Genomic DNA, 25,965 nt, shown 5'->3' on the forward strand with positions numbered 1-25,965 from the left:
TTAATTTCGCTCTAATTAGTGCCAGTGATGCAACAGCATACATCTCCCGGCGTTAAGGTCTCACTAATGACTCAGTGTGTTGTCTGTTGGAGAACATCTTTTCAAGCTCTTTAGCCAGTGAGCTGTATTGTTTTTAGAATAACAGCTTTGACAGAAGAGAGAAGTGCAAAGGGAAATAGAGGTGTAAAGATAGACCATCTGCTGAGCGGCAGTATTGGAGAAAAGAAGCATTCATTCTGCAGCTAACACAAATATCTATCTATCGTTTTGTCTCTGTCCATCCATCCATCCATCATATATTTTATTATATAGAAACTTGGAGGGTGGACCTGCTGAGAAATTTTTTGTACCTGTCTTGCTGTTAATCTCGAAAATATAAGCACCCTGGAGCGTTCTTTACTTGTTTAAAAACACATTCTGACCAAATAAACAACTTTGCTGTGTTGTCTTCTCGAGTCCTGCTGGTAAATTGGTCGATTATTATTAAATGGTCCCAGTCTTCCCAGTAAGCTCTTTTTACCTCATGAACATTTCTCTCTAAATTCTGTCCATGAACGCTATTTATTCTACACAGGCAGTCCACACACCCTGCTGGTGTCTTCCCCCCAAATCAACCAATGACAGTGTCCAACAAAGAGAATGAACCTGCTTTCATCTTCCTCTCATCTCACATGCCCACATTACTCTTCCCCTTTCCTATATACCCTCTCCCTTTCCTTCTCTCTCTCTCTCTCTCTTCATCTGTGGCGTCTGCTCAAAGAGAGTTTTCATGTCTTCGAGCTCACAGCTGGGGGTGTGTTAAACCTGGTTTTGATCAAACAACAGGCTCCTAATATGTAGAATACAAGATATATTACTTGGTTTTTAAAAACCACTGCAGATAGGCAATGTATACCTCTTTCATTAATATACACACTTTCACATGCCAGTTGGTGTGCTTTTCAAGTTAAGGAGTTTTGAAGCCCCCCAAAAATGCATCCATCCATTATAAATATAATCCATATGGCTCCAGGGGGTTAATAAAGGCCTTCTGAAATGAAGTGATGGGTTTTTGTAAGAAAAATATCCACTATAAATCCACAAAATATTAACTATAATAACTAGCTTCCAGCAGACGGCCGGACGCATCGATTTGCGGCGGATGAGTAACCTCTGACCCGACGCATGAGGCAATGACGAACGCGGAAGCTCAGAGGAAAGAGCAAAACAAATCACCGGTCACGAATTAGAAGTCTAAAATGAGAAATTTTAAAGAGAAATGTTGGAGGATTTCGATATAAGAGGAGAGGAGCTTCAGTTTGTTGTGTCCTACCTCACTTCAGGGGTTACTCATTTGGCGCAAGTTGACTTGCGCAGTATGCCTAGGGTCGTCTGGCAGAAGTTAGTTATCTTAGATTATAAAGTTTTAAATATGTATGTTTTTCTTACAAAAACCCGTTGTTTTGCTTCAAAAGACCTTTATTAACCACCTTGAGCTGATGGATTATATTTATGATGGATGGATGCATTTTTTGGGCTTCAAATAAGGCCCACCGTTCACTAGTATTATAAAGCTTGGAAGGGACAGGATATTTTTAAATATATCTCTGATTGTGTTCGTCTGAAAGAAGATAGTCATATACACCTAGGATGGCTTGAGGGTGAGTAAATCATGGGATAGTTTTAATTTTGGGGTAAATTATCACTTTAAGGGCACATAAATCCACATTCCCGTAGGGAATACCTGACTCGCTCTAAAACTGAGAATACACTCATCCGAATGTTATAATCCTAATTTATGTAAACCATATTAGCATTTTTAACATATCAAATATGAGGTTGACTAAGGTACTTTATTTGTGTCGTTTTCAAACATATCAATTAGTGAACATGATTAATGGCACTAGAATACTTAGACTGGTGTTAATTATAATTGATTATAATTGAATTTTAGACATTATTATATAGCGTCGACTTCTCGGTACTTCGTAGAAATGATGCCTGTAAAAGGTCAGAATGATCACTTCAGATCAAACAGCCTGATTGATCCTAATTATTTCCACTTGAAAGCTCTACTAATTTGACTCTTTTTAATTAAATGACTCTAATTGTGAGTCTAAGTCTGTATTCAATCACAACGGCTGTATTTATTAAACGTCAACTCAGTTGATAATATACAGGCAAATATCACTTCTGTTTTTTAAAGTATATAAATATGCATATGATGAACTTATGTTATTGTGTTGGGAATATGGAAGCAAAGCAGGTTAGTTTGATTTTACCAGTGACTCTAGGTATGAAGTTGGGCACATCCTTTGCCTGACTGCAAAAATTAGTTCACTCAACAGTACTGAATATATCATTCCTTCTCACTTTTATGTCTTTCTCCATGTCCCTCTCCATTTTATATCTCTCTTTCTGTTTTATATGAGTGCTGAGCAGCGTCAAAGATTTAAAGGACTCAGTCATTTTCATTCCATCAGTTAATAGCTTGTATAAGACAGTATCGCTACTGTCAGAGGATTCAGAGTTAATTTAACAATTTTTCTCATTTTGTGCCCGAGTCAATGGTACCATATTCCCAAAATGATAATACAATGCATTGATTTTTCTTCCCTCCTCGCTCTCTCTTATTCTCTGTCCTCTAGGCCTCAGTATTTTAAGATCATAGAGGAGTGTGTGTCTCAAATCGTCCTCCATCGTAGCGGCACAGATCCTGATTTCACATACCGCAAACGTCTGGATGTGGACTTCAGCCACCTGTTAGGTGTGTTTATGCAATCATATATGAGCTGGTTAATTTGTTTTCTACAAACTGAAATGGTTAATCTCTCCTTGAATTCGCTGCAGAGGTGTGTGTGGATAAAGCAAGGGCCGAGGAGTTTGAACAGAGGGCCTCAGAGTTAGCTCAAAAGGCAAGTGCCCTTTCTTTCCCTCTTCTTTATCTTCCACTCCTCCCTTGTTTTCTATTTCTTTCTTCTCACTTTGGCTCCCCTAATGAAGTATACGGCCTTTGAAGACCATTCATGACTGCACCATTTAGCTTTCTTTAATTAAGGCGAGATTACTTGAAATCGTTCAAACAGCCATTTGTAATTAACAGTATTCTGAGATTAAAAAGGCCCCTGTATTGATTGTTGGGAGCGTTCCTTTATAATTGTAGGCCGAAATGTATGTAGTCGAGGGCAATGGATCTATAGATGCCAAACCACAGCTATTTAACTACATCCTTTCCTGATGGCTAGTTAACTTTTAAAATGAGCAGCAACATTTTTTTTATGGTTTTACATCCAGTAAATGATTGAAACTCAAACTTATCTGAACTTCCCTCTCTGAAAAGTTGCATCTCTGTATTCATCCCCTTTAAATCAGCCATCAAAGCACAAAAAAAAAAAAACACCTTTGTCACTATTTTTTTTTTTGTGCAATGAAATGTTGTGGTTATTTGTAGTTTATGTATATATATATGTACACTACCATTCAAAAGTTTGGGGTCGGTAAGAAATTTTAAAGTTTTTGAAAGAAGTATCTTACGCTCACCAAGGCTGCATTTATTTGATGAAAAATACAGTAGAAACAGTATTTTTGTGAAATGTCACTACAATTTAAAATAACCATTTTCTATTTTAATATATTTTAAAAAGCAATTTATTCCTGTGATGGCAAAGCTGAATTTTCAGCATCATTTGTGGTTTGGTGCTCAAGAAACATTTCTTATTAACAGAAATTTTACTGACCCCAAACTTTTGAATGGTAGTTTAGTTATTTATTTGTCAGATATTCTATTGAAAGGTTTAGCATCTACTACTAAGAAATGTATAAGCCTAAACCAGCCTGATTTTATATAGCACTTCCTGAAGACCCTCTAGACCCCCCCCCCCCCCCCCCCCCAAAGGAAATTTAGCTCTCTGGCTGGTAAAGCAGTTTAAAGATTGATCTGTCTTTCTCAATGCAAATCTTCTGATGCAACTTTTTCATAAACCCTGATTAAATTCACTATGTTTTGTATTTGTTTCATTGTAGTGTAATTATCTTTCATTTCAGTAATTAGTGTTCAGCCTTAGTACATAATTCCAACAGAGGAACACATTTGAGCAGTACTCAAACATCATTAAGAACTGTTATGATGGATTTTTGTTGCTTTAGTATGTGTGTTTTGTCATCATCTGATATGGTTTTGCTCTTCAGTTTGATGAGGAGTTCCTGGGCAGACAGGAAGTTCAAGCCCAGCTGTTGAAGAGAGAGGAGAAGATCAATGAGCTGGAAGCTGAACTTCAAGCCTATAGAAACCAGGTATCTATGCTTTTCCTTCTCTTTGTTTTGGCCACTTCTGTCACTGTTTTTGATGGCATTGCTGCTGGGATTCCACTCTTTCTCTGTTCTAACTCTTTTGTTCTTTTATTTCAGTGTACATCTGTCTAACTTTCTGGTTTTTGTTTGTTTTAATCCCCTTTCTGACATTGTTTTTCTGTTTTTATGTATGTCTTAGTTTGGTTAGTTGACATTAAATGTTGTGAATGGAAAAATCATGACACTACAGTGATTACGCCAGTGATGTATTTGCTTTAATTGGATTTCTGTCATCTTTCCTGAAATAAACAAACAATGTGCAGAATTTCTTACATCAGATAAAGATGTTTTGGCACTATAAACTAGCACATTTTCAAAGAAATATTCAGAATTTGAATGGGATAATGTGAAACTGACTCTAATTCAGTAGTTGTTCAGGCCAACTGGAAGGCTGATTTGCTACAGGTTCCTTTGGTAGATGGCAAAGCTACGATAAATTGTGTGTAGGGGTAAATTCGAAATCTTGTGCCCTTGGCCAGTGGTTTGTTTAGATCCACACAAGCAATATGGGCACATCTGTTCTCCCTGGCCAGTCTGTCCTTTAGCTGTAAATGCAAATAATAAGGGATTTTGTTCCCCCAGTCCCTAATACACACATCTCCCACTATACCATGATGATAAAGCAGAGAATTACCCCTCATCCGCACATTTATGCCATTTTTAATGGGTTTACTTGTGTGCCAAGTACGCTCATCATGCCCCTTATTCTTGCTCAGCCCTACATGCACAAATATTTTGATTCTTTTGGAGCTGACATTAAACTTGTTTACAGCATTAACGCTTCTTTCTGATAGAGATTGGCACTAATGTTGTCTCTACTTCACCCTGAACAGCTGCTCTAAAGCCCTGATCTTAGCTACTTCATATTTAATCTTTATTAAAGATTCGATTTTTTTTTTTTTTTTTTTTTTTTTTTTTTGGATTTTTGAAGTTTGGTCGGTCTATCTATGTATCTATCTATTGGTCTATTACTATTATATTGAGGGAGCTAACCATGTATGCAGTATAATCATTTAAATAATTTTAAACCTCTGCCATATTTTTGCAAAGTAGGGATGCACAATATATTGGCACCATATTAGTAAAGAAATAAATTGTTTTCTTTGTGCTTTGACACTATTGTAGTGTATTGTAGTATAGTGTCTCTCTCGGTTTTTCTCACTTTCTAGCTCTCCTTGCTTTGTGTCTGTACTCCTCTCCTCCACTCGACTCTTCGTTTTTTTAGGGATGTGCAAACCCCTCCCACTGACATGACAAATAGGGCATCAACTGAACAGTTTGCTTGATCAATTGCTTTTTGGCTCAACGGGCTATCGTCGATAGAGCGGATCAATTCTTAAATGATGGTGGCCAATGAGCGAAGTGAAAGTTTGGAGTGCAGGCAGTTAAGCTGATCCATCTCTTTGGGGTGCGATCGTTTGCAGCAACGCAAAATGTAATCACCCAGTCAATTCTCCACGTATGCAGGAGCGTCAGTCATGCTGACTCTTAGCCTGTGAATTATCTGGAGGCCGGCATGCTCGCAGTTTGAATTAGAGCACACCTACTTGTTCAATAAATCCCCTCCCCACATCCTTGCAGCTGTTTGCCATTCAGAATGAATGGAGTGAATACACTAGAGTAATGTATCGTACTTGTTTTCTCTAAATGTTTGATAGAGGTTTGAGGTGGAGGTGTTTTGAGTGAGGAAAGAGTTATGGTCGTATTAATCTTTTATATTTACTTATCTGAGTAAATCTGGAAGGACAGGTACTGTAAGCCTGTGTTGTACAGAAATTTAACATTAAAGCTCAAAGGGTCTTTTATTTTTATTTGCTTCCTCAATTTGTATCTGATATCGGCATGATAATGCCGTGAACTTATTGCAGCGATGATCCCTCTGGAATTACACAGGGTTTAAGGACCTTGCTCAGTAATGCAATTGGTGATGGATTCTTGCAGCGATCAGACTTGAAAACTTTCTTTTTACTTACCCCGAATCTTAATCACTACATCACTCCACCACCTAGAAGTACATTACTACTGTAGCCAGCAGGATTCAAACCTGCTTTGAGAAACCTAAATGCACAGGGCTAGAATATTAGCATTAATTCACTTCCAAGTCCCTTTTTTTTCTTTCGTTGTCATCTTGACTTTTTTCATTACTGCTTTTTCACTTTTTTATTTTCCATACTTTATCTCCTTGTGTTCTGTTTACTTTTAATTTCATTTATTCTTAATGGGTAGTTCTTCATGGTTAAAGTTACATTATAAACCCCAATTATAGGTATCATGAATTAACAATGAACTATTTTAATGTTAATTTATAACTTTATAACTATAAATGTTATTTTGCATGGTTAAAAAATGGGGTTATTTGTTAATTTATACAACTTGAAATGTGTATTAGCATATGTAGAAATTTACATTTATATTAATAAATGTTGTTAAAAGATTGTTCATTTTACTGGTTCATAATACTTACTGTATTAGCTTCTTGAACTGAATTGAACCTTATTGTAAAGTGTTGTCAAGCTTGGGGTCATTAAGATTTTTATTTTTTTTTTGGTAGAAATTAATACTTATTAAAGAGGAATCAAGTTGATCAAAAGTGACAGTAAAGAGATTTATAATGTTACAAAAGATTTCTATTTCAAATAAATCCTGTTTTTTAACTTTCTATTAATCAAAGAATCCTGTAAAAACGATATATCACAAAAATATTAAGCAGCACAATCATTTTTAACATTGATAATAATAAGAAATGTTTCTTGAGCACCAAACCAACATTAGAATGATTTCTGAAGGATCATGTGAAGACTGGAGAAAAGGCTGCAGAAAATTCAGCGTTGCCATCAATAAATTACATTTTAAAATATATTAAAATAGAAAACAGTTGTTTTAAATTGTAATATTTCACAATATTACTGTTTAACTGAATTTTTCTTCAAATAAATGTAGCCTCTGTGAGCATAAGACTTCTTTCAAAAGCAAATCTTACAGACCCCAAAGTTTTTAACAGTAGTGTAAGTTTTAAAGTTTTAAAGAAACAGGAACTGAATTAATATGAGGCATGTTTCTCCTCTTTTCTCCTTTTTTTTTGTCTTCTGTTTTCACAGTTCGGAGCCATTCCAGTGGTCTTGCCTTCAGTGCAATCTCTTCCAGCCTTGTCTTCAACTGCCTCTTCCTCATTCCCCCCTGCCCCACCTCTTCCTCCACTTGTTCCTGGGGCTGCAGTTCTGCCACCCCCTCCTCCTCCTCCACCTCCTCCACCAGGCTGTGCCTTCATACCAGGGATGCCTCCACCCCCTCCTCCTCCTCTGGGACTGGGCATGCTGACACCCTCCTCAGTCCAACACACTCTGCCTTTCGGCCTGAAACCCAAGAAGGAATTCAAACCCGAGACTTCCATGAAGCGCCTCAATTGGTCCAAGGTAAAAATTTTCTGTACCATAAACAACTTTTTTAACTTCATTCAAACCCTTGTTGGACAGAATCCTCCTTTGGTGCTCAAACAGTTGCTCAAACAGCAACAACAGACTAAAAGGACAGATGTTTGCTAAGTAACTGAAGAAAACTTCTTCTGTTTGCTGCCAAGCGCCATTAAAGGAAATGTTTCTCCGCTTTGAAGGATCACACTTTACTGTATGACTTTCTGCTCTCGTTTTCGGCAGATGTTGCAGTACGATGTCTTTCGAGTTGTTAGTTTATAACATTACGATTAATATTTTATCTCTGTCCTTTTAGCTACCGTCATACAGATGTTTTTAAAGAACCCTCCATATGCTTCATCTCATCCAAAACCTGTTTGTAATTAGCCATTAGGCGGATACAAAGAGGCTTTTTTAAACAGCTGCTTGGGAAACCGACGCCATACAATATTCATGGCTCCTGACCCAAGACTTTTATCACTCATTAACAAGAGCTTTGCAGCTTAGGAAGCCAAAGACGAGGCAGCTGGTGCATCATGGGAAACATGCCACCCCGTGCCCGTCAGAGGGGCTGAATGTAGCAGCGCATGTTCGCTTAATCACTCTCGCAGTTGGAAACATGGGCTAATCACTTCCACTGAGAGGCTACTCCTCAGGCTCATGTTCAGTCCGCTCCTGATTGTTTGATTTCTTTGAACTCGTCCTCATGGAGCAGATTTGAAGAGCTGTTATTGGCTCAGGTATTTGGCAGGAGTGTGAGGTCTGTTCATTAGCGCAGTCAGCCTCATTGATTATCCTTTCAGTCTTTATCTTAACAAGAAGACTCCTTTAACCTGATTGTCCCACAATGCTCTTTTCTCTCCAATGTTACTATGGCTTCCTTTCACACCTCCAGATTAGATTGTTGAACACTGAAGACACTGTTTGTAGTCTTAACTTTGTCTTTACAACATCGCCAGAAGCCAGAAGTACATTTTTTCTTTCTTTCTTTCTTTGAATTTTATTTTAGGACAGGCAAAACTAGCCATATATGTGAGCAGGAAAAATAAGGTTGAAAGCTTGTCAGATGAAGATGTGTTGTTAATGTTCCTAAATATGGTAAAAGCACGAGCGATAATTGATTTTCATTTTTATGTAAGTGTTGTGCTATGTTGTTGATGAAGAGCTATTTTTTACACGTGTTGTAATTTATTTTTTATTTTGATAATTTCCTTGGTACTTATGTGATAATTGGATAACTTCTGGCAAAAGTGTATCAATGAAGTGTGATTTATAGTAATAAAAGGTGTTGTTCAGTTTTGCCTATCTTTTCCTTGTTTACATTTTTTTCTTTACCTTTCTTTTGTTTTCTGCTTTTCTTCATCCCTTCAACATTTTTTTTCATTTGTTTCATCCTTCTTTTGTTTCCTCCTTTCCTTTTATTTATTTTTGCCATTCATTTTCTTTTTCACATTTTTTTTTTTCAAATTTTAATTTCCTTGTTTCCTCTTCCTTCTGTTTCCTTTCCTTTTTCTTTTTTTCAGGAACTACTTTGCTTTTGTTTCCTTCTTTTGTTGTTGTTACTTTTTACCCCTAAATGATGATCATCAGTTTGCGTTCCCTTATCGCAGTGCTTCATGCATATTTTAGGCATGTGTTTGTGTGGCACGTGTGTGGTGATGTCTAACTGGAGATCGCGGTCCTGTATTTTCATGTACTGAGATGACTGAGAATGAGCGTCTCCAGGGCTGCATTCAGCTGTCACACACACTTGACATGTAGGATAACAAAATAAAGACATGCGATAGAACACAATATGAATATTTTAACAGGTTTCCTGTTTACTTTTTCATAAACCCACCTCACTGGTGCATCACGTTTCCTAGCAACTCCAGCATCTTGACCTCCTGTGATGTGTCATGATGATGTCAGGCCATGAATTTTTTCTTTGCTTTTTGTTTCTGTGTAGATCTCACCCCAGGAGATGTCTGAGAGCTGTTTTTGGGTCATTGCCAAAGAGGATCGTTACGAGAATGAGGACCTGCTTACCAGGCTGGCCGTTACCTTTGGCACACAGCGAGCCGGTCAGTCAATGTTAACTGTTCTTTGTAGCTCTGCAAATAAACCTGATGCACTCCATGAGTACACTTTTTTTTTTTTTTTTTTTTTTTTTATATATAAATACAAACTTTGCCTAGCCACAGTTGCCATGTTTCTGTTAAAGGTTGCAAATTTAACTTATGCACCATATTGGAATATTGAGAAAAATCACATGAGGCAAAATCACGTTTTTTTTCTTTTCTTTGTGTTTCCATTGTAGTTTATGTGCATGTCGTCTTATCGGATAAAAAAAAAGATCTACCTCAATCAGTTTTTATGCACATTTTTAGAATTTATGCTCACCTTGGCATTTTCATCCAACACTTTTTATTTATTTTATTTTTTTTTATACAGTATCCCAAAAAATTTACTTAAAAATTAAAACATAGCTAGTGAAATAACGAGGATGTAGATATTATTACTTCTAAACACCAGAAAAGCTAACCTTGAGTTTATTCCTGACTGTGTGTAGCACCTGTTGCTCTGCGTATCTTTCTAAATAATTGCATTGTTAGAAACAAATGGCTGAAGTTTAAACAAGGTTCCTGATCAATTCAGTCCAGTCTCCAGGCTTTGTGGCACATTTCAGCCCATATTGTTTTATTAAAGTTTCTTAATAAAGTACAGGCCTGCAAAGAGGCTGATACTGAAGAATGAGTCAGCACTAAACTATATTAGAACCTACTGCAAACTCACAGATTCTCTATAAATACAACAAAGCACTGTTGCTCAGTGGTTAGCCAATCATATCTTAAAAAACACAAGTTTTTAGCTTTTTTATGTTGGCATTTATATTTTCTTGAGGTATTCAAATGTATTTTAGCAAATATAAGTGTCATTTTGTGTTGTTTGTGTTTTGATTTTCTCCATTCTGTTTTGTCCTTTTTTGCGCTATTGAGGCAGTGAATAGCCCAAAAAAGTATTCAGACTTACAATGAACATTTGGAAAAGTTTTTTGCCCAAGAATCAGCTTTATAAATGTTCTACCTTCATCAGTCAGACTTGTAACCTTCCTTGACTGAGCTATGTGGGCTTTAGACACAGACTCCCAAGCTGATGTCAGAAACAATTTTATTATTGATATTCCCTGCAACACTTCGTCAGGAAGTTGCCTGCTGCTGTTACCATTGGGTTTCTTTACCGCTACCCACACACAGACACTAAATAAACTGAAGGGAGTTAGACACACCAGAAATTAGTTTTGTACCTAGAACAAGGTTTTGGATTTAGTCATTTAAACACTTCTACAGCCACAAGATAATTAAGATCTCTCTCTCTTTCTCTTTCCCCCCTTCTGATGATTTATTCACATTAAGCTTGTTTTGAATTGCTCCGGCATGTTGCTTTACTTGATTTTTTTTTTTTTTCTTCAATTATTCATATCAGCATTGTCTACCTGTCACTACCCAGCTCTATATTCAGATATCTCTTTCTCTCTCTCTTCCATCCTTCTCAGTACCCACAGGGACCAAACCTTGAATTATGCACACAGTTTAAGACGTCTAGTTTCAGTAGGGCAAATGATGAAAGCGTGTTTTACAAGGTTGTCAGATCATTTAAATTATAAGGTGTTTGACGCAGATATTTTACACGCGGGCGAATCAGACTTTAATTATGCGAACATGCATCAACCTCAACTTCGTCAGGTAAACAAAGTTCATCTTCCTCATTGTGATTTCTTTCTCATTTCTTTGAAGCTATTTTATCCGTCCATTTTACTTTCTTGTGAACATAAGTGAAAAACTTTTTAATGAGTTTGCTTCAAACTCACTACTGGATGCTTTGGAGTGTGTTTTGTTGTAAGAGAAAGCTTTGAACTAAGTGTGTTTCATTTTATTCCGGGTAACGTCATTCCAGATCACTTCAACTGAGACGACCAGAACAATGTGTCAAAGAGAATCTACACATACATAGTAAAAACTATAAATTCACTGTGACTTTTCAGTATGATTACTGGTTATTGCACATTCAGGCAACAGCTAACCAGTGGCATTCAGACAACTATATGGATAAAAACATTTAGATTTATTTTTCTATGTCTGAAATTACTCTAATAATGGGTATAAAAAGTTAAGATAAAAAGACTTCAGTGCAGTAACAATATAAGTTTAAGCAAGTCTTTATACATACCAAATGTACATCTACTTTTATTTTAGGAAGGTGCTCCTTTTTAGGTGGATATTTCAGGGTTTTTGACATCAAAATGTTTGATAACTCCTGCTTTTGTAAGAACTGATGAATGTAAATGTCATTAGTACCAATTGGTTAATAGCCCACTGATGAGCTTCATGTGTGTTACTTGCAATACATATGTCCAGTGTCTGTTTTGCACAAGATTGACCCACTTTGCTTTTGCTAACTGCTCTGTCTAGGTTAGAGTATTTAGATGGGCATTATAGACCGGCTCGGTCTGTTAACCTGAAGCAGGATTTGGTGCTGTCAGTCATACGCTCTCCATTCTTTGAGAAATGAAGTCAACCTGTCAGATTCCACTTCACTTTACTTCAGGCCCAAGAACGCCGTGTTCCCAGACGTGATTACAGAACTCATGACAGCCGAAATCTTCAGACTTCCTCTCAAACAACCAAGCGCTCAGCATCTCCGGTCACCCAGGGGCCCATCAGAGTTCTTTCACATCTCACTCGCAGATGGACTCCTCTTCTCTGTCTCCTTTCACTCCTCATCAAGTGTATTTGGGAGCTGCAGCAAGTGCTTTTGTATCAGTTTTATTTATTCATTGCATTTCTTTAAGGAGCAGAAGCTAACGTTTTGAATCCTCACGTCAGGACGGCATCCATAATGGTGGCGAACCGCTCCCCCACTCACTGCTCTTCATCCAGTCTCTCAAGTTCTCTTAATTTCCCTTAAGTGCACCAACATCTGGAGCCCAATTAAACATTAACCAGAAGAATCAAGACTTCTACTCGCTAAAATATTCATTTTCACCACTGCTGTTCGCTGTTCTCCACTGTTATTGTGCTCGCCATTGTTCGTCCCTGAAATGAGCGCAGTCAGATTGAACAGACGTTTGATTTTACAGTCTGAAATCTGGTAAAGTCATGTTATTTCACCACATCCTGTTCCCGTCAAAGCGGCACATGCAGGAAACAATCACCAGCAAGCTTATTAGAGCAAGCTTGTCCTGCCTCTGACTTTCATAAACCCTCTATCACAATGATTCAGGCCTTTGTTGGACCATTGAGTGATTGCTGGAATAGTGCCCACACACAAAAAAACATGCCCTGTAATCTGCCACCCTGATACTACCGTCTGCAGTTTCACACGACTTGCTAAAATTATCCGTCAGTCAGAAAGCTCCTTGTCTTCTTCATTGGCAGTTTGAGTACAGGGTGTCCAAGGAACCTTAGTAGAGGAGTGCAGGAAGGGTCTGTATGAGGAAAAGATTTTGGATGCTGTTATATTTGGTCACTTACTACTCCGTTTTAATAGTTACTTATTGCACACTTGTGATTGTCATTACCCTTTGGACACCTTTCTTTCTTCAAATCTGTAATATCATGAATTTTTCTCTTCCCTGTCAGTCTCTTCCTTGTCACTCTCAATACTGAGCCGGCGTTCTGACGTAGAGCACAGAAGTGCTGCACTGTTTACAACATAAACAGCATAGTTTTTTTTTTAAATAAAAGCATTTACTATAGATACATATTGTAACCTTTAGTACAGTTTTTTTTTTTTTTTTTTTTCTTTTGAACCCATGTAGGTATATACTGTTCACGCTTATACAATAACAATATATAAATTCAGCTTTTCAGTGTTCAAAAATTTCACAGCCACAGTGACTTAGAAAGTAGAATAGATACTATTATTCCTGAACACCACAAAAGAACTAATGATAAGAATACAATTTGAGAGTCTGCAAAACCAAGGAAAAAAGAAAAATCTATTATGCAATCCTCTAATTACTGGTCTTTTATTGGCTGAACCTCCCATTGCTTCATTCGTATTAAATGCACAGTGCACAGTGCAGCTTTTCGGGATTGTAAAATATTATATTTTAGTATTGCATTAGACCATACCGCTGTGTCATATAATAGAAAAGAACATTGATCCCACACACAAAAAGGAAACAAAAATTTGATGTGAAAATAAATAAATAAATGCAGGCTCCAGCACTATTATTTACCACGTTGAAAATACTGTTATACAAGCTGACAAACAAGCATTGTCAGGAACTTTTTCATTATAAATCTGATGCTTTTCTCAATTTATTTATTCCTTCTGTTTATTTAAAGTTTCAGTTCTCTCTCTTTCCTGAAATAATAACAAGAGAGTACAAGCGTCTTTAACAATGTGGTCTTTGCTTCTTTAATGGCTGGCTACTTTGTTCACGATATTGCGAGTTCGGAGGCGAGCGTGTCCCTCTTGTCAGATGACTCTGCCATTGCCCCATTGACTTGAATGAGCAAGGGAGCAGGTGTGAGTGTGTTCGCTATGTGTGACTTTGTATGCATGTCATCTGTCACGCCTGCTTTGTGTTTGTGAGAGAGTGTGAGCACAGGTGTTGTAGTCTCTGTGAGTTGATAACATCTGCAGAGGCCAAATCTCTTCTCCGCCCACCCCTCCAGATGTGGCCCGTCCCATGGGAGCAGGTGCCGAGGCGGTGTTGCCAGGCGAACGGCTGGTGGGATGTCCCAGGAGAGTTCTTCTCCGGTGGTACTGTGGTCTTAATAATAACCTACGTAAACTGCCAGACTGTAACCTGAAACAAAACCCCACCAGAAGTGACGTTCAGTGTAATATGACCCTTGGCTGGTTCACAAGTTGCAAATTGCTAATGGATGAAATAGTGTGAGGTAGATCTAGCTTGTGAGTTTGTATTATCGGTCCAGAAACTTCTCCAGGTCATATAGTATACACATAATTGAGTTTAGTGAGACTATATATTCCAGAGAACTTCATGACATGGTCTTAAATGTGATTTCTTGTAGGAATGATGCGTTTTATTCAGCACATATTTTTGTCTTTCCCTCTCTGAGAAGTTGTGTAGGTGTCTGTAATTGTGTATCTGTGTCATCAAGGCCTTATTTTGTTATTTATACAGGTTGTCACTTATTAACTAAATATTGGCTCTGGTTTTTCTGTAAGGCAGACTAAAGCGTGTAAAGAAGACTCACAATTGGCCCACACAAAATCTGTGCCTACAGAAAGGTCTGTATTACTGGAGTCCCTCATTCATAAAATTTTACCCCTTCCTTCCCCTTGCATTTTTGTTTAATAATTATTTTGGCTAATTTGCTTGTTCTTATAGCTGTCAATAACTTTTGTACTCAATTTTTGCCACATTTAAATCAATTCCACAGATTTTCCTTCAAAAGACATTAAAGCTGAAAAGATTCCATCTGGCCATGTTCAGAGGTGTGCTGGGAGTGATGACTGCATTTAAATGTATCTATCTATGACAGTCAAGCATAGACAGGAAAGTAGGCAAGAGAGCTGTATGCCGCCTTTAGACTGTAATGTAAAGATTAACCATAAACCACAAGACTGGTGTTATCGACTATGATAGAGAGAGAACATTCACAAATGAGTCATGGCACAAACCTCCATCTCTGTAATTTGCTAGCAACTCTCCTGAAGAAGAAGAGTGGTGTCACTGCATTAACAACCAGCAGTTTTATTCTTTTTACCCTACACAGATTTAACACTTTTGTCACTGCTTGAATAACCAAACTCTGTGTTTACAGAATGGAATTAAGTAGTCAGAAGAGAAGCCACAGCCGTATTTAGCTGCAGTGTGTATGTGGTCGTAGGTAGGTAGATGGTTACACGCTGTAAACAGAACAGTAACAGAAAAAAAAACAACAACTTGATTTTATCTTCCTGGTCCAGATACAGATGAAGCTTATCTGCAGTCATTTATTTCTTCAACTAGACATTTATCCTTAAACATTTTTTTTTTCTTTTTTTTTTTCTCTGTTATCCTCATCTCCCTGATGTTTCTTAGAATCCATCCCCACCATGTAATTTCCTGTTCAGATATAAAGCTTGGCATGTCAAAGCTGCCGTTTATGCCAAACGCTTCACACTTCACACTTCTTCCCCCATCTGCAGAAAGCATTATTGTGTGAGAGTGAGATAAACATGGAGTTAGCACACAAACATACACTCTTGCTTGCACTGCTCACACCCTGGATTCTCAGCAGTCCTTAAAACCAGACCGAAATAAATGATCATAACTGGGCGGTGAGGGGGAACAAAAAGCTCAAAGCTTGCGCTGAGTTTGCATGGCTTTTACTGAGCTCAGGTTCCCCCGGAGATGGCCCTCTCACGACCGTCCTGATGGAGATTATGGGATGTGGAGGAAGAATTGAGGATAAGGAGGAGAGAACCTGCAGATTTGCATGCTAAGTCAAGCACATCTACATTGAAAAGATTTTTGTAGGCGCATGTTCATAGAAAAGGAATATTTTTCTATTTGGTTGTGTGACGTTAGCTTTTCCACCCAATTTTAGATCAGAAAGTACACACACACACTGTTCACAATAGCAGATGGTCGAAAACCACTGCTGAGACATTACATTATGTGTGTGCAAGGAGTTGCTGGTTTTATACCTGTTTGCATGAATAGAAGAGAAAGTGTATTTCAAGGATCAAGAATGCACATCATATAGTGCTCATGTAACACTGACTAAATGATTCCAGAAAGAAAATTAAGGTCTTAAGGTGTTTTCACACTTGGGTCCTCTTTAAAAGAACCAAACTCAGACCCCTTTAAGTAAAGAGGACTCAGATCCTTTTTTGGTCCACTTAAGTAGGAATGTAGTCTCAGACCTCTTTGTGTTCATAGTGGTGCTTTTTGGATCTAGTCCAGTTTAGTGTTTGATGGCTTGACCTGTGGCCTTCAAAATTTGATCCCATTCACTTACATGTATGTGCCTCACTAAACAAGAAATTTGTTTGTAAAGATTATTATTATTACGGAGCCCAGCACATGACATGCAGGAAAAAAAATTGTAGGCTAAATCGTGCGCACACTTTACTGTTCCCTCGATTTACTTTTTTTTTTCCCCTGCGTGTAATGTGCGGGGTATTTCATCAAAAATATATTTGTGTTCTGAAGATGAACGAAGGTCTTATGGGTTTGGAACCACATGAGTAATTAATGACAGAAATTTAATTTTTGGGTGAACTAACCCTTTATTTATCTTTTGAATAAAAACATACATTTTGTTGCAGTATTACAACATTAATTACAATGTATTCTTGCGCTATATCACACATCCATCTTTGTAAAAAACTTTTATTTTGAATTGTTTTCCTTGAATCGTGGTTTTTATTTATTTATTTATTTAATTTTTTTTTTTTTTTAGAATTGCAGAAGGCAATGATTACATCAGCATAGAAAAAAAAACACACGGACAAATACAATAAATGAAAGATGCAAATGAAACTGCTTTAAATTTTCAGGTAAAATAGGTATAGCAGCATTCAAGTAAAAAACTGAATAATCAAATGGGGGAAAAAAACAAAACTGCATATTCTTCACTGTATGAATGAAACATATACTGATTGTTTTATTAGGCTGTTACTAAGAACTAGAATAGCCTAATGCATGGATCGAATATACTGAACATACACAATTTCTTTCCCAGATACGTTCACTTAAGACAAAGCCTGTTTATGTGAGCCTAGAGTGTTTTGACACTTTAAACACAATAAGACACTACAGATTATTCAGTTTAGTACACGTGCTGTGACAGCTGGTTTTCTGTGTATGCACTAGGTGTGTGCGCTCGTAAAACCGTATATAAAAAAAAAATTAAACTGTCAAGGCGCACAGGCGCGTCTCTCTTACACAGTCTGGAAGCAGTTAAAATCACAATAAACAAGTGTACGTTGCGAACGAATACTTTGTAGAGATCTGAGAGAAGCAGCAGCCATGATGAACAGCTGATTTTTACGGAGGCATCTGATGACCAAACTACACTGGAATTCGCGAACAGAAAAATTAAGTGAGCCCGGGCAGGTTTGTGTTCAGGTTTGTGTGCATGTTTTTAGCGAACCGTACCATAAGATGAAATTGAACCGTACTCCGACCATCTCCCGAGATGGTCTCGGTTCGGTTCGTTTTTGAGGGGTCTGAGATCGTTTGGAGTGTTCACATATAGTCCAAAATTCACACAAACTGCGCTCAGACCCCTGAAAAGGACCAAGTGTGAAAACACCCTTAAACTGTGCGTGTGTGGTTGCTGTTGTTCAGCACAGATCTTGGTTTCCTAGATCAGAGAGATCAGCATGTCTATCTCTTTCATCATCCTTCTATTCTTAGCGTGTTTCAACATCTTTTTTTTTCCATCTGTATTGAGCTACAGTATTTCCTTCCTTCCTTCCTTCCTTCCTTCCTTCCTTCCTTCCTTCCTTCCTTCCTTCCCTCCCTCCTTCCCTCCCTTGACAAACTACTGTTTGAGGGGCCAATAGTTCTGTGAAAGCTACAGACTGACCATAATGATGTTAATCTTTTTTTTTATATAATTATCTATAATTATGTTTATACAATTTTTGAACCGTTGTGAATATGTACAGTAGGCTCAACAGAGTGAAAAAGCTTGCTTGCTATCACTAGCTGGGTTTCCATCCAAACATGAAGCGAATCTTTTCAAATTTCGCAAAAAAAGAATCCGAATTAGGTGCATTTCCATCAAGTTGTTTGAGCGGATGACGGTGGTATGATAACCTAGTAACCAACGGTAAATAAAACACTGTGACCGAGCGTTTGTGAAAGCTTCGCCTAAACACTTATGAATATGAAAACAATAAACAAGAGTCGTCTGAACTCTTCTCGACTTTATTAAGCCTCTCACACACGTGAGAGGACAACCCCAAAAAACCCGCGACATTCTGGTACAAAAGTGAACATGACTCTTGTCTTTCTCTATGGCAAGCACCAAAGGGAAAATGCTTTGCACACGCACATAAACAACAAGTTCCAGTACATCCAGAATTAATGCGTCATAACAGAATCAAACATAAATGTATAACATGCCTGTTACAACACCATCAGCGGAAACAGACGGTTAGTCACGTGGGTTTAATGTTTGCTACGTCAGTATTTATTTATTCCATCTCCCAAAAACCACCTCAAGCGAGTGTAAAAACATTTTTGCGATTGAAGGGATTTTTTTTTCCCGAAATTGGGCGTTTCCATCACTCGTTTCTGATGCGATACTTCAAAATGCTCATAAAAACAGGGTGATGGAAAAAAAAAACATAGCTACTGTTTTGCTAGTCATTAATTTGCCTCTTTCTTCCTTGATTCATTGCAAAACATTAGTTGTTTCTCATATTTGCCTTTGCAATCGTGTATATAATAAAGATTGAAAGCAGAGCTCACACTTTTCTCTCCTCCCTTCCTCCTCCTCTTCTTACTCTCAGTAATGAATGTCTCTCTGCACACCTTTTCACTCATCACCCATGTTGTTGATCATTTGCATTAATCTCCACATCTCTCTCTCTCTCTCCTCTTCCTTCCTCCTTTCTTTCTGAGACCTGCTGGCTGAGGGTTCAGTGCTAATGCAGTCTGAAGAGGCATATGATTGAACATTGCCTTTATATGGACACACTCACACACCTGCGTTTCTGTAAGACTGTAATTACAGGCTTTTGGTCCACAAAACTGGTAGAAGACACTTAGAAACTCAGAAGCATCTTTAAGATGAAAGAAAGCTAAATATCACACATTCATTTATATTCATTGAATTGTTGCTGTATATTACACATTTGTGTGAAAACTCCTTGTTAACATGCATATGGGCACCTGTCATTAGTCCTGTAATTTAGTGTTTATTTTGTTGCTTATATATGCACTTATGTTTTAGAGAGCATGTAGTGATACTTGCATAGACATTAAATAACCCTGTGAGTGTGTGTGTGTGTGTGCGCACAATGTGCATGTAATAAAATACAACATAATTGCTTTGGCTCTGTGTGTGAGCTGTCCCATCACTTAATAGTAAGTGATGACTGCACTCGAAGAGTCAATTGCAGATCACAGATCACTCATACACCTGCTCCAACCTCCCAGACCATCAAACACCTGCCCCAAAACCCCTCCATCATAGATTAACCAGCACCATCTAAAACTCATGAGAGAGAATCGTGACTATTGTGCAGACTGTGAAAGAGAGTAAAATAGCATGACTAAAGTGTTTGATATCCTCATTAATTCATTCATTAATGTCACAAATGTTTGTAGAACTGTAATATGTCTTTAAGTTTGAATCTCTCGCTCATGGAGCTGTTGACTAAAATTGACCTTGCTCTTGCTTTCTCAAGACCAGAAGCAGACAGTGCATTATTATTTTATTTTGATAACAGAAGATTTCAGTACTTGTAGAGAGACAACCGTTTCACACACACAATATGAGAAAACAGGTGGCGTAAATAAATGTGAATTTACATATTCCACATTCAATTATACTGTAGTTGCACAAAGACAAGGAATGGAAATTGCTCTTTGAAGTGTTAGCTGTTGATGAGAGATATGATCTTTGAAAAAAGCTGCTTTTAGGTCTGTTTTTCCAGTGGACAATGATCTGTAGCCCCTGCCAGAGGGAAGAAGTTCAAAAAGGTTGTGTCCAGGGTCCAAGATGATTTTTCCTGCCCGTTTTCTCCTTCTACAGGGGTATAATTCCTGGATGGGAGGGCAAGAGAAGAGTGCATCAGTAATCCTCTTAGCAGTCCTGACTGTCCATGTAGCCTTTTGTCCAGTTTGGTAGCTGTCCTGTATACCTCTATAACTGTCTGCTAAGTAGAATTAAATCACCAACTCTTATGGCAGCTTAAACTTCTGGTAAAGGAAGCAAATCCTCTGCTCTGTTTATTGTATTTTGCACTTAAACTTAGTTATTACAATTCTTTTTTTCTTTTCTTTTCTTTTTTCCCCCCCTCCAATTCGTTGGTTACTCCAATGTCCAGAAACAATACATTTACAAAAAACAATACAAAAAATGCATGGGAAAAAAAATAAAATAAAAAATACAATCATGTCAGGCAGGAAAGTAAATATACACAGTAGAATAATGAATCAGGAAAGGTTATTAACATAGTGCCAAAGAGGTGTCCTTATCCGCCAAACGTCCTTAGACTTTTGATGTGTAACGTAAATGAGTTTCTCGAGTGGAAGTGACGCAGATATTTGAGACATCCACATTTTGAAATAAGGTACCTGAGGGGATGACCACAGTAACAATATACATTTCTTTGCCAAATAAACCAAAAAAACAAAACAAAACAAAACAAAAAAAACGGGCATTTAGCATGAGAGTCAAACATTGTAGTTATTACTCTTCTACTGCTCCACTGCTCTTGCCATATCAACTCTCATATTGTCCTATGACTATATGCACATGCATGATAGTCTCATCTGGCTGAATTGGTGAGGTACCTGCTTTTGTTTCATACAGAGGTTACTGCCGTGTTCATGAATAGTACTGCGTTTGAGAGAGGAGAGTTTGATGAGGGTCTGTAATGATGGACATAAGTGCAGTGTGTGGGCAGGCGAATGTGGATGGATAAAGGGCGACATTAGTTCTCTTTGAGTAGTTTTTGTTCTATTAGAGAGACAGAGAAAGAAAGAAAAAAAAAAAAGTTATGAGGCTTTAACACTGATATGGCTGACTGACCTCAGCCTATATAAGGTTTGACTCTTACTACTTACTTACACACCTTCATAGCACTGTTAGCTGTGTGTTTGAGGAGTAAAAATGTGCAATTGCTGCTACTACTGAACTGTCTAACCTCTAATCTTCTATTACACAGTTCTTTTTTTGCACAGTGTAGTAGATAGTCTGTCTTTTTGACCCAAATAATTGTGTAGTTAAAGTTTTTTTGTGCAAGTGGTAAGCTTCCATTCATTTGCATGTATTCATATTTAGTCTTTTGTTGAAATCCATAAATGATCCATAAATGATCCATAAATATGATGGTTTAGAGATGGAATCTATAACTGATAGTATTGTGTAACCCCCCCCCTTTTTATAGTTAAAAGTATGTTTTGAAAATGCATAGGCAGTGCACTATACTTATGCCAATTTATTGCACTTTCTTGTGATCTGCACTCATTACTGAGAGTTTGCGTGTCTGTGTGTACTGATCAGAAAACCATTCTGTGTTTCCTGTCATGGAATAAGATATGTTGATATACTAACACATATTGTGACTTTTAGAAGTTTAGAAAAGGTATTCCTCTGTTTAAAATAATCTTCCTCAGCTTAAAATATTTTTGTAAGACTGATGATTTGAGCACATTGTATTCCATATTCACTCATAACCAGAATGAAATAGGATAGTATTGTTTCCTGACACCAAAATGAATAATGATAAGAGTGAAAAGTGAGACACAGAAGATAACAGGGAAAAAAAAACCTACTCAAGTGAATCCTGAAGTAAATAAATGTTAGGAGTGTGTTTACTTGTATATTTTGTTTTCTTTTGCATAGTTTTGAAGTATGTTTCAGATCCGGAGTTTTCATGTAAATGATTAAAAAACAAAAAAAACAAACAATTCATAATCTTATTTTTGGGTGCTTTGAAAGAACTGTTCTCTTAATAGCTGAGATTATGAAATATTAAGCATGTTAAAACATTATTTAAAAGTTAATCTTGGGTCATGACACTGCTGTTTTTCAAATGCTGCAGCTTTAATATTTCATAGTTCTCTGCAGAGGAGGAATATGAGAGATTTCTACACATCCTTAACCTTGCTTTATTTGTCTCTCATTTTATTTTTTGTCAATACAATCATCCATCTATCCAGAGACCAGGCTGAGTACATGGCATGTATATTTCAAACGTGTATTGTGATGATTAAACAAACTGTAGACATACAAGCTCCCTCAATTTCTATCACTTTAGTTTAGTTTGTCATTTTTGGTCATCCCACATGCTTTTGTCTCAGTTTCTGATGCTGTAGCTCTGAGATTTAATTTATGCATTGTTGGACTGAGAAATTTACTTTTCTACTGCCAAAACAAAAGCGGATGAGATGGTAGTCATAAAGTTATAATGATGAACAAGATTTTTACATTTTTTGAAGAAAATGTGAGTGGTGCAAAACTCGCCATCATGTGTGTTGTAGGTGGTGGCAGACAATGTTTTCTAGGACTCGAAAGAACTCAATGAAGCACAATGGAATGGAACAGCATGCAGGGGTCTTGAGATGCATTTTCAAATTTGGACTATTGTTACATGACATGCATAAAAACACAACGCTTGTGGTGGGATGCTCTGATAACAACCGTCAAAGATGTCTGTCTGAGTGCATATGGCTGTTGCTGTACTTTAATGAGAATACATGTAAAAATGCAAGTTCTCTGAGAGGTGTGTGTGTATCTACAGTAGTATAACATGTTAGCACTGTAAGATAGGATGTTAGCAGTGTAAGATGCAGTGACTGCAGGAGATGGGAGTGACAGAGGGCATAGACTCTAATAAATGGGAGGGATAATTGTAGCCTGTACAGTAAATCAATACAACTCCTCACACCCAGGACTGTATGTAGCCTCAGGAAAGGCTGTTGATTTCCAATTTCCATGCTCATTAAAATGAAATGCGCCCTTTCCACTCTGTTAATTATGACGCTCTGCCAAGTTACTGTTGCAAACACGTACGCACACTCGCACACGCTCGTCTCGACCTCAGATAACATTAGAATTCGCCTCAGCATGTGTCATCTTGTATATAAAAGGAAAATATGAATATATAATTTCTGCTTTTCTTGTCTTTTCTCTTTTTAGGTAATTTTTCTGTCTTTCATTTGCTGTAATTTCATGCTCGTCTCTTCTGATAGACATGGGAGCTGTACATTCTAAGCGAGTAGAAGGCACTCACTCTTTATTCAAGAGTCAAAAGCGCTTTTTCATATTTAACTGGATGAAAACACTTTGAAAACTCATTTTAAGCCTTTTTAATATCTGTCTGTAATCTAAAAGTCTTTTTGTGCATCTTATGAGGCAGTTTAGAGAAGAGTGTCTGAGCTCCCAATGCTCTCTCAACATACCTCTCTGCACATTTCTTCTCCCTCTGTCTTTCTCGGTGTCCATTGGTCAATAAAAATATGTGTACTATCAATCGTTTCTGGCTGGAGGCTCAGCTCATGTGCTAGGGAGAGATCAGAAGGGAGGATTTGTGGTGGCTCGTCTCTCCCAACTCTACCAAAGACTAAAACAGAAGTACACTTACAGAATCTCATTTATCTTTTCGAGTGGCTCTCAGAAATGCATCTTGCATCTTGAGATTCGATTTTCTTTCCGCCTGTCATTTATCTTTCTCACTAAGTTTTTTATTTGTATGTATAAGTGTGACTTACCATGGTCAACTTGGAATCAAAATTGAAACTGTTCATTGCCTTAGAAGAATTGGGTTTGCATATATGTATACTTGCTTAGGCCACACAAACAGGCTATTTAGTCATTGTTTTAGGGTACTGTCATATGTCATTCTACTTTCTACAATCCTTACAATAACAAAATATTGATTCAGTGAAGCATTACCATTGAGATAGATCAGGATGCATTTACTTGACTTTCAGTCTTAAGGTAGAGGTTCAAATAAATATGGCTTGTTTACTGGGACAAAATTTTCATCATCTCGGCATCACTTTTCTGATCAATTCCCACTGGATAAATCTATTCCTGGCCTGCATTATTTTTCTTGCAAATCTGTTTAATTAAAGTATGCAACATAAAAGGACATGCAAGTGTTGTTTCAAGTTGATTTTAGATACTTACGATAGCAGCTGCTCCAACCCAGTGGTCTGGTCTATCCCATCAGCCACCTAATTATCAGAAACATGACTTTCTGAGCACGTAAGGATGGAAAAAAGAACAGGAGATAAAGGAGGAGGGTGTTATTCTTGTCTTGGCATATTTCTTATTGAAACCCTGCACGCGTTTTCTATTTCTCCGTACTGCGGTCCTGTGACATTATCGCTGGCTCCAACATATAACAGAAAAGCCACATTAGCTTATTTTTGCCTTTGATTAAATCTCATATCTCTCATAAAGCAATTTTCCCATGAAACACAGATAATACATGACCGGGAAAGTCTCCAGCAGAGAGGATGGTCTGGGCATTATGGATGCGTTGTCACCGCTTGGCCTTCTCTCTCAAAGGAATAGAATTAAACTCATATCCCATAGCTCATAGCAGTTTAGAGGTGCTGAATGCATTGGTATGAATAGAGAGGGGTGTTTCTGATCCAATCAAAGCAGTACATCACCTTGACAAGGGCACTAGTCAGGTCCCTAAACACACATGCACAAAGACAATGATGCACACTCATACACAACGAATATCTGATAAACGTGGAATAAAATAAAACCACTGATATTATGAACAGCGCGTGTTGTATTATGAACAGCGCGTGTTGTCTTGGGAACCAGACGTGAAGCCTTTTTGGAAGTGATCTAAATTATAAACGGTTTCCACCTTCAAGGTTTGGATTTCGAGTAAAGCCATTCATGTTCCTGAAGAGCTCTTAAATCTCTTTTTGTGCTCATTTGGGAGGTTTTTTCTTTGTAGTATTAAATTTATTCAGCCGATAGACCCTGACCTGGTGTAAATGAGGGTGATTTCCTCTGCTCTGAACTCAATAATTGATGAAGGCAGTTGTGTTTGTGAATTGGAAACAATCAATTCCAAACAGAAGAGGAAAAACATCCCTCTCTGGAGAGGTAAAACTTCTTAATTTCTCTTCAGGAAAACGCCAAGCAGGGCTTGACACTTACTTTTTTTCCCAAGGAGCACATGTGCCTGTGAGTTGAAAAATTTAGGAATGCATCAAAAAACGGTTAGAGGCGCAATGCAAATTTTTATCAAATAATGTGTCGAATGCACTGATTGGAGTGTTTTTGAGGCTGCCACAGACCTGGACGAGCTCTCGGATTCTCTAATATCATATATCAGTTTCTGTGAGACATGTGACGTGACGTGTAGCAAAGTATGGTGTCCCTCTGCATTTCACCCATCCTAGTGCGCATAGCAGTGAGTATTGAACAAACACACCATGAACACACACCCGGAGCTGTGGACAGTGAACGATTGTCGATTAGGTGTGTTGCTCAAGGGCACCTCAGTGTGGTGTGTAATGAGAGTGGAAGAGAGCGCTGTTCATTCACTCCCCCAACCT

At 37.7% G+C, this 25,965-nt stretch overlaps 1 protein-coding gene across 4 annotated transcripts in view; it reads left to right on the top strand.

The window, feature by feature from the left end:
• Positions 1-25,965, top strand: part of diaph3 (diaphanous-related formin 3) — a 283,916-nt gene that overhangs the window by 111,796 nt on the left and 146,155 nt on the right. For all 4 annotated transcript variants that reach the window (XM_051912519.1, XM_051912521.1, XM_051912520.1 and 1 more), the window contains 5 exons: positions 2,628-2,746; positions 2,830-2,894; positions 4,168-4,272; positions 7,428-7,742; positions 9,688-9,802. In XM_051912519.1, coding sequence (XP_051768479.1) covers positions 2,628-2,746; positions 2,830-2,894; positions 4,168-4,272; positions 7,428-7,742; positions 9,688-9,802 — 719 coding nt within the window. The remainder of the gene's footprint in view (positions 1-2,627; positions 2,747-2,829; positions 2,895-4,167; positions 4,273-7,427; positions 7,743-9,687; positions 9,803-25,965) is intronic.

Source organism: Ctenopharyngodon idella, chromosome 11, assembly GCF_019924925.1.
Source record: "Ctenopharyngodon idella isolate HZGC_01 chromosome 11, HZGC01, whole genome shotgun sequence".
Taxonomy (NCBI): domain Eukaryota; kingdom Metazoa; phylum Chordata; class Actinopteri; order Cypriniformes; family Xenocyprididae; genus Ctenopharyngodon; species Ctenopharyngodon idella.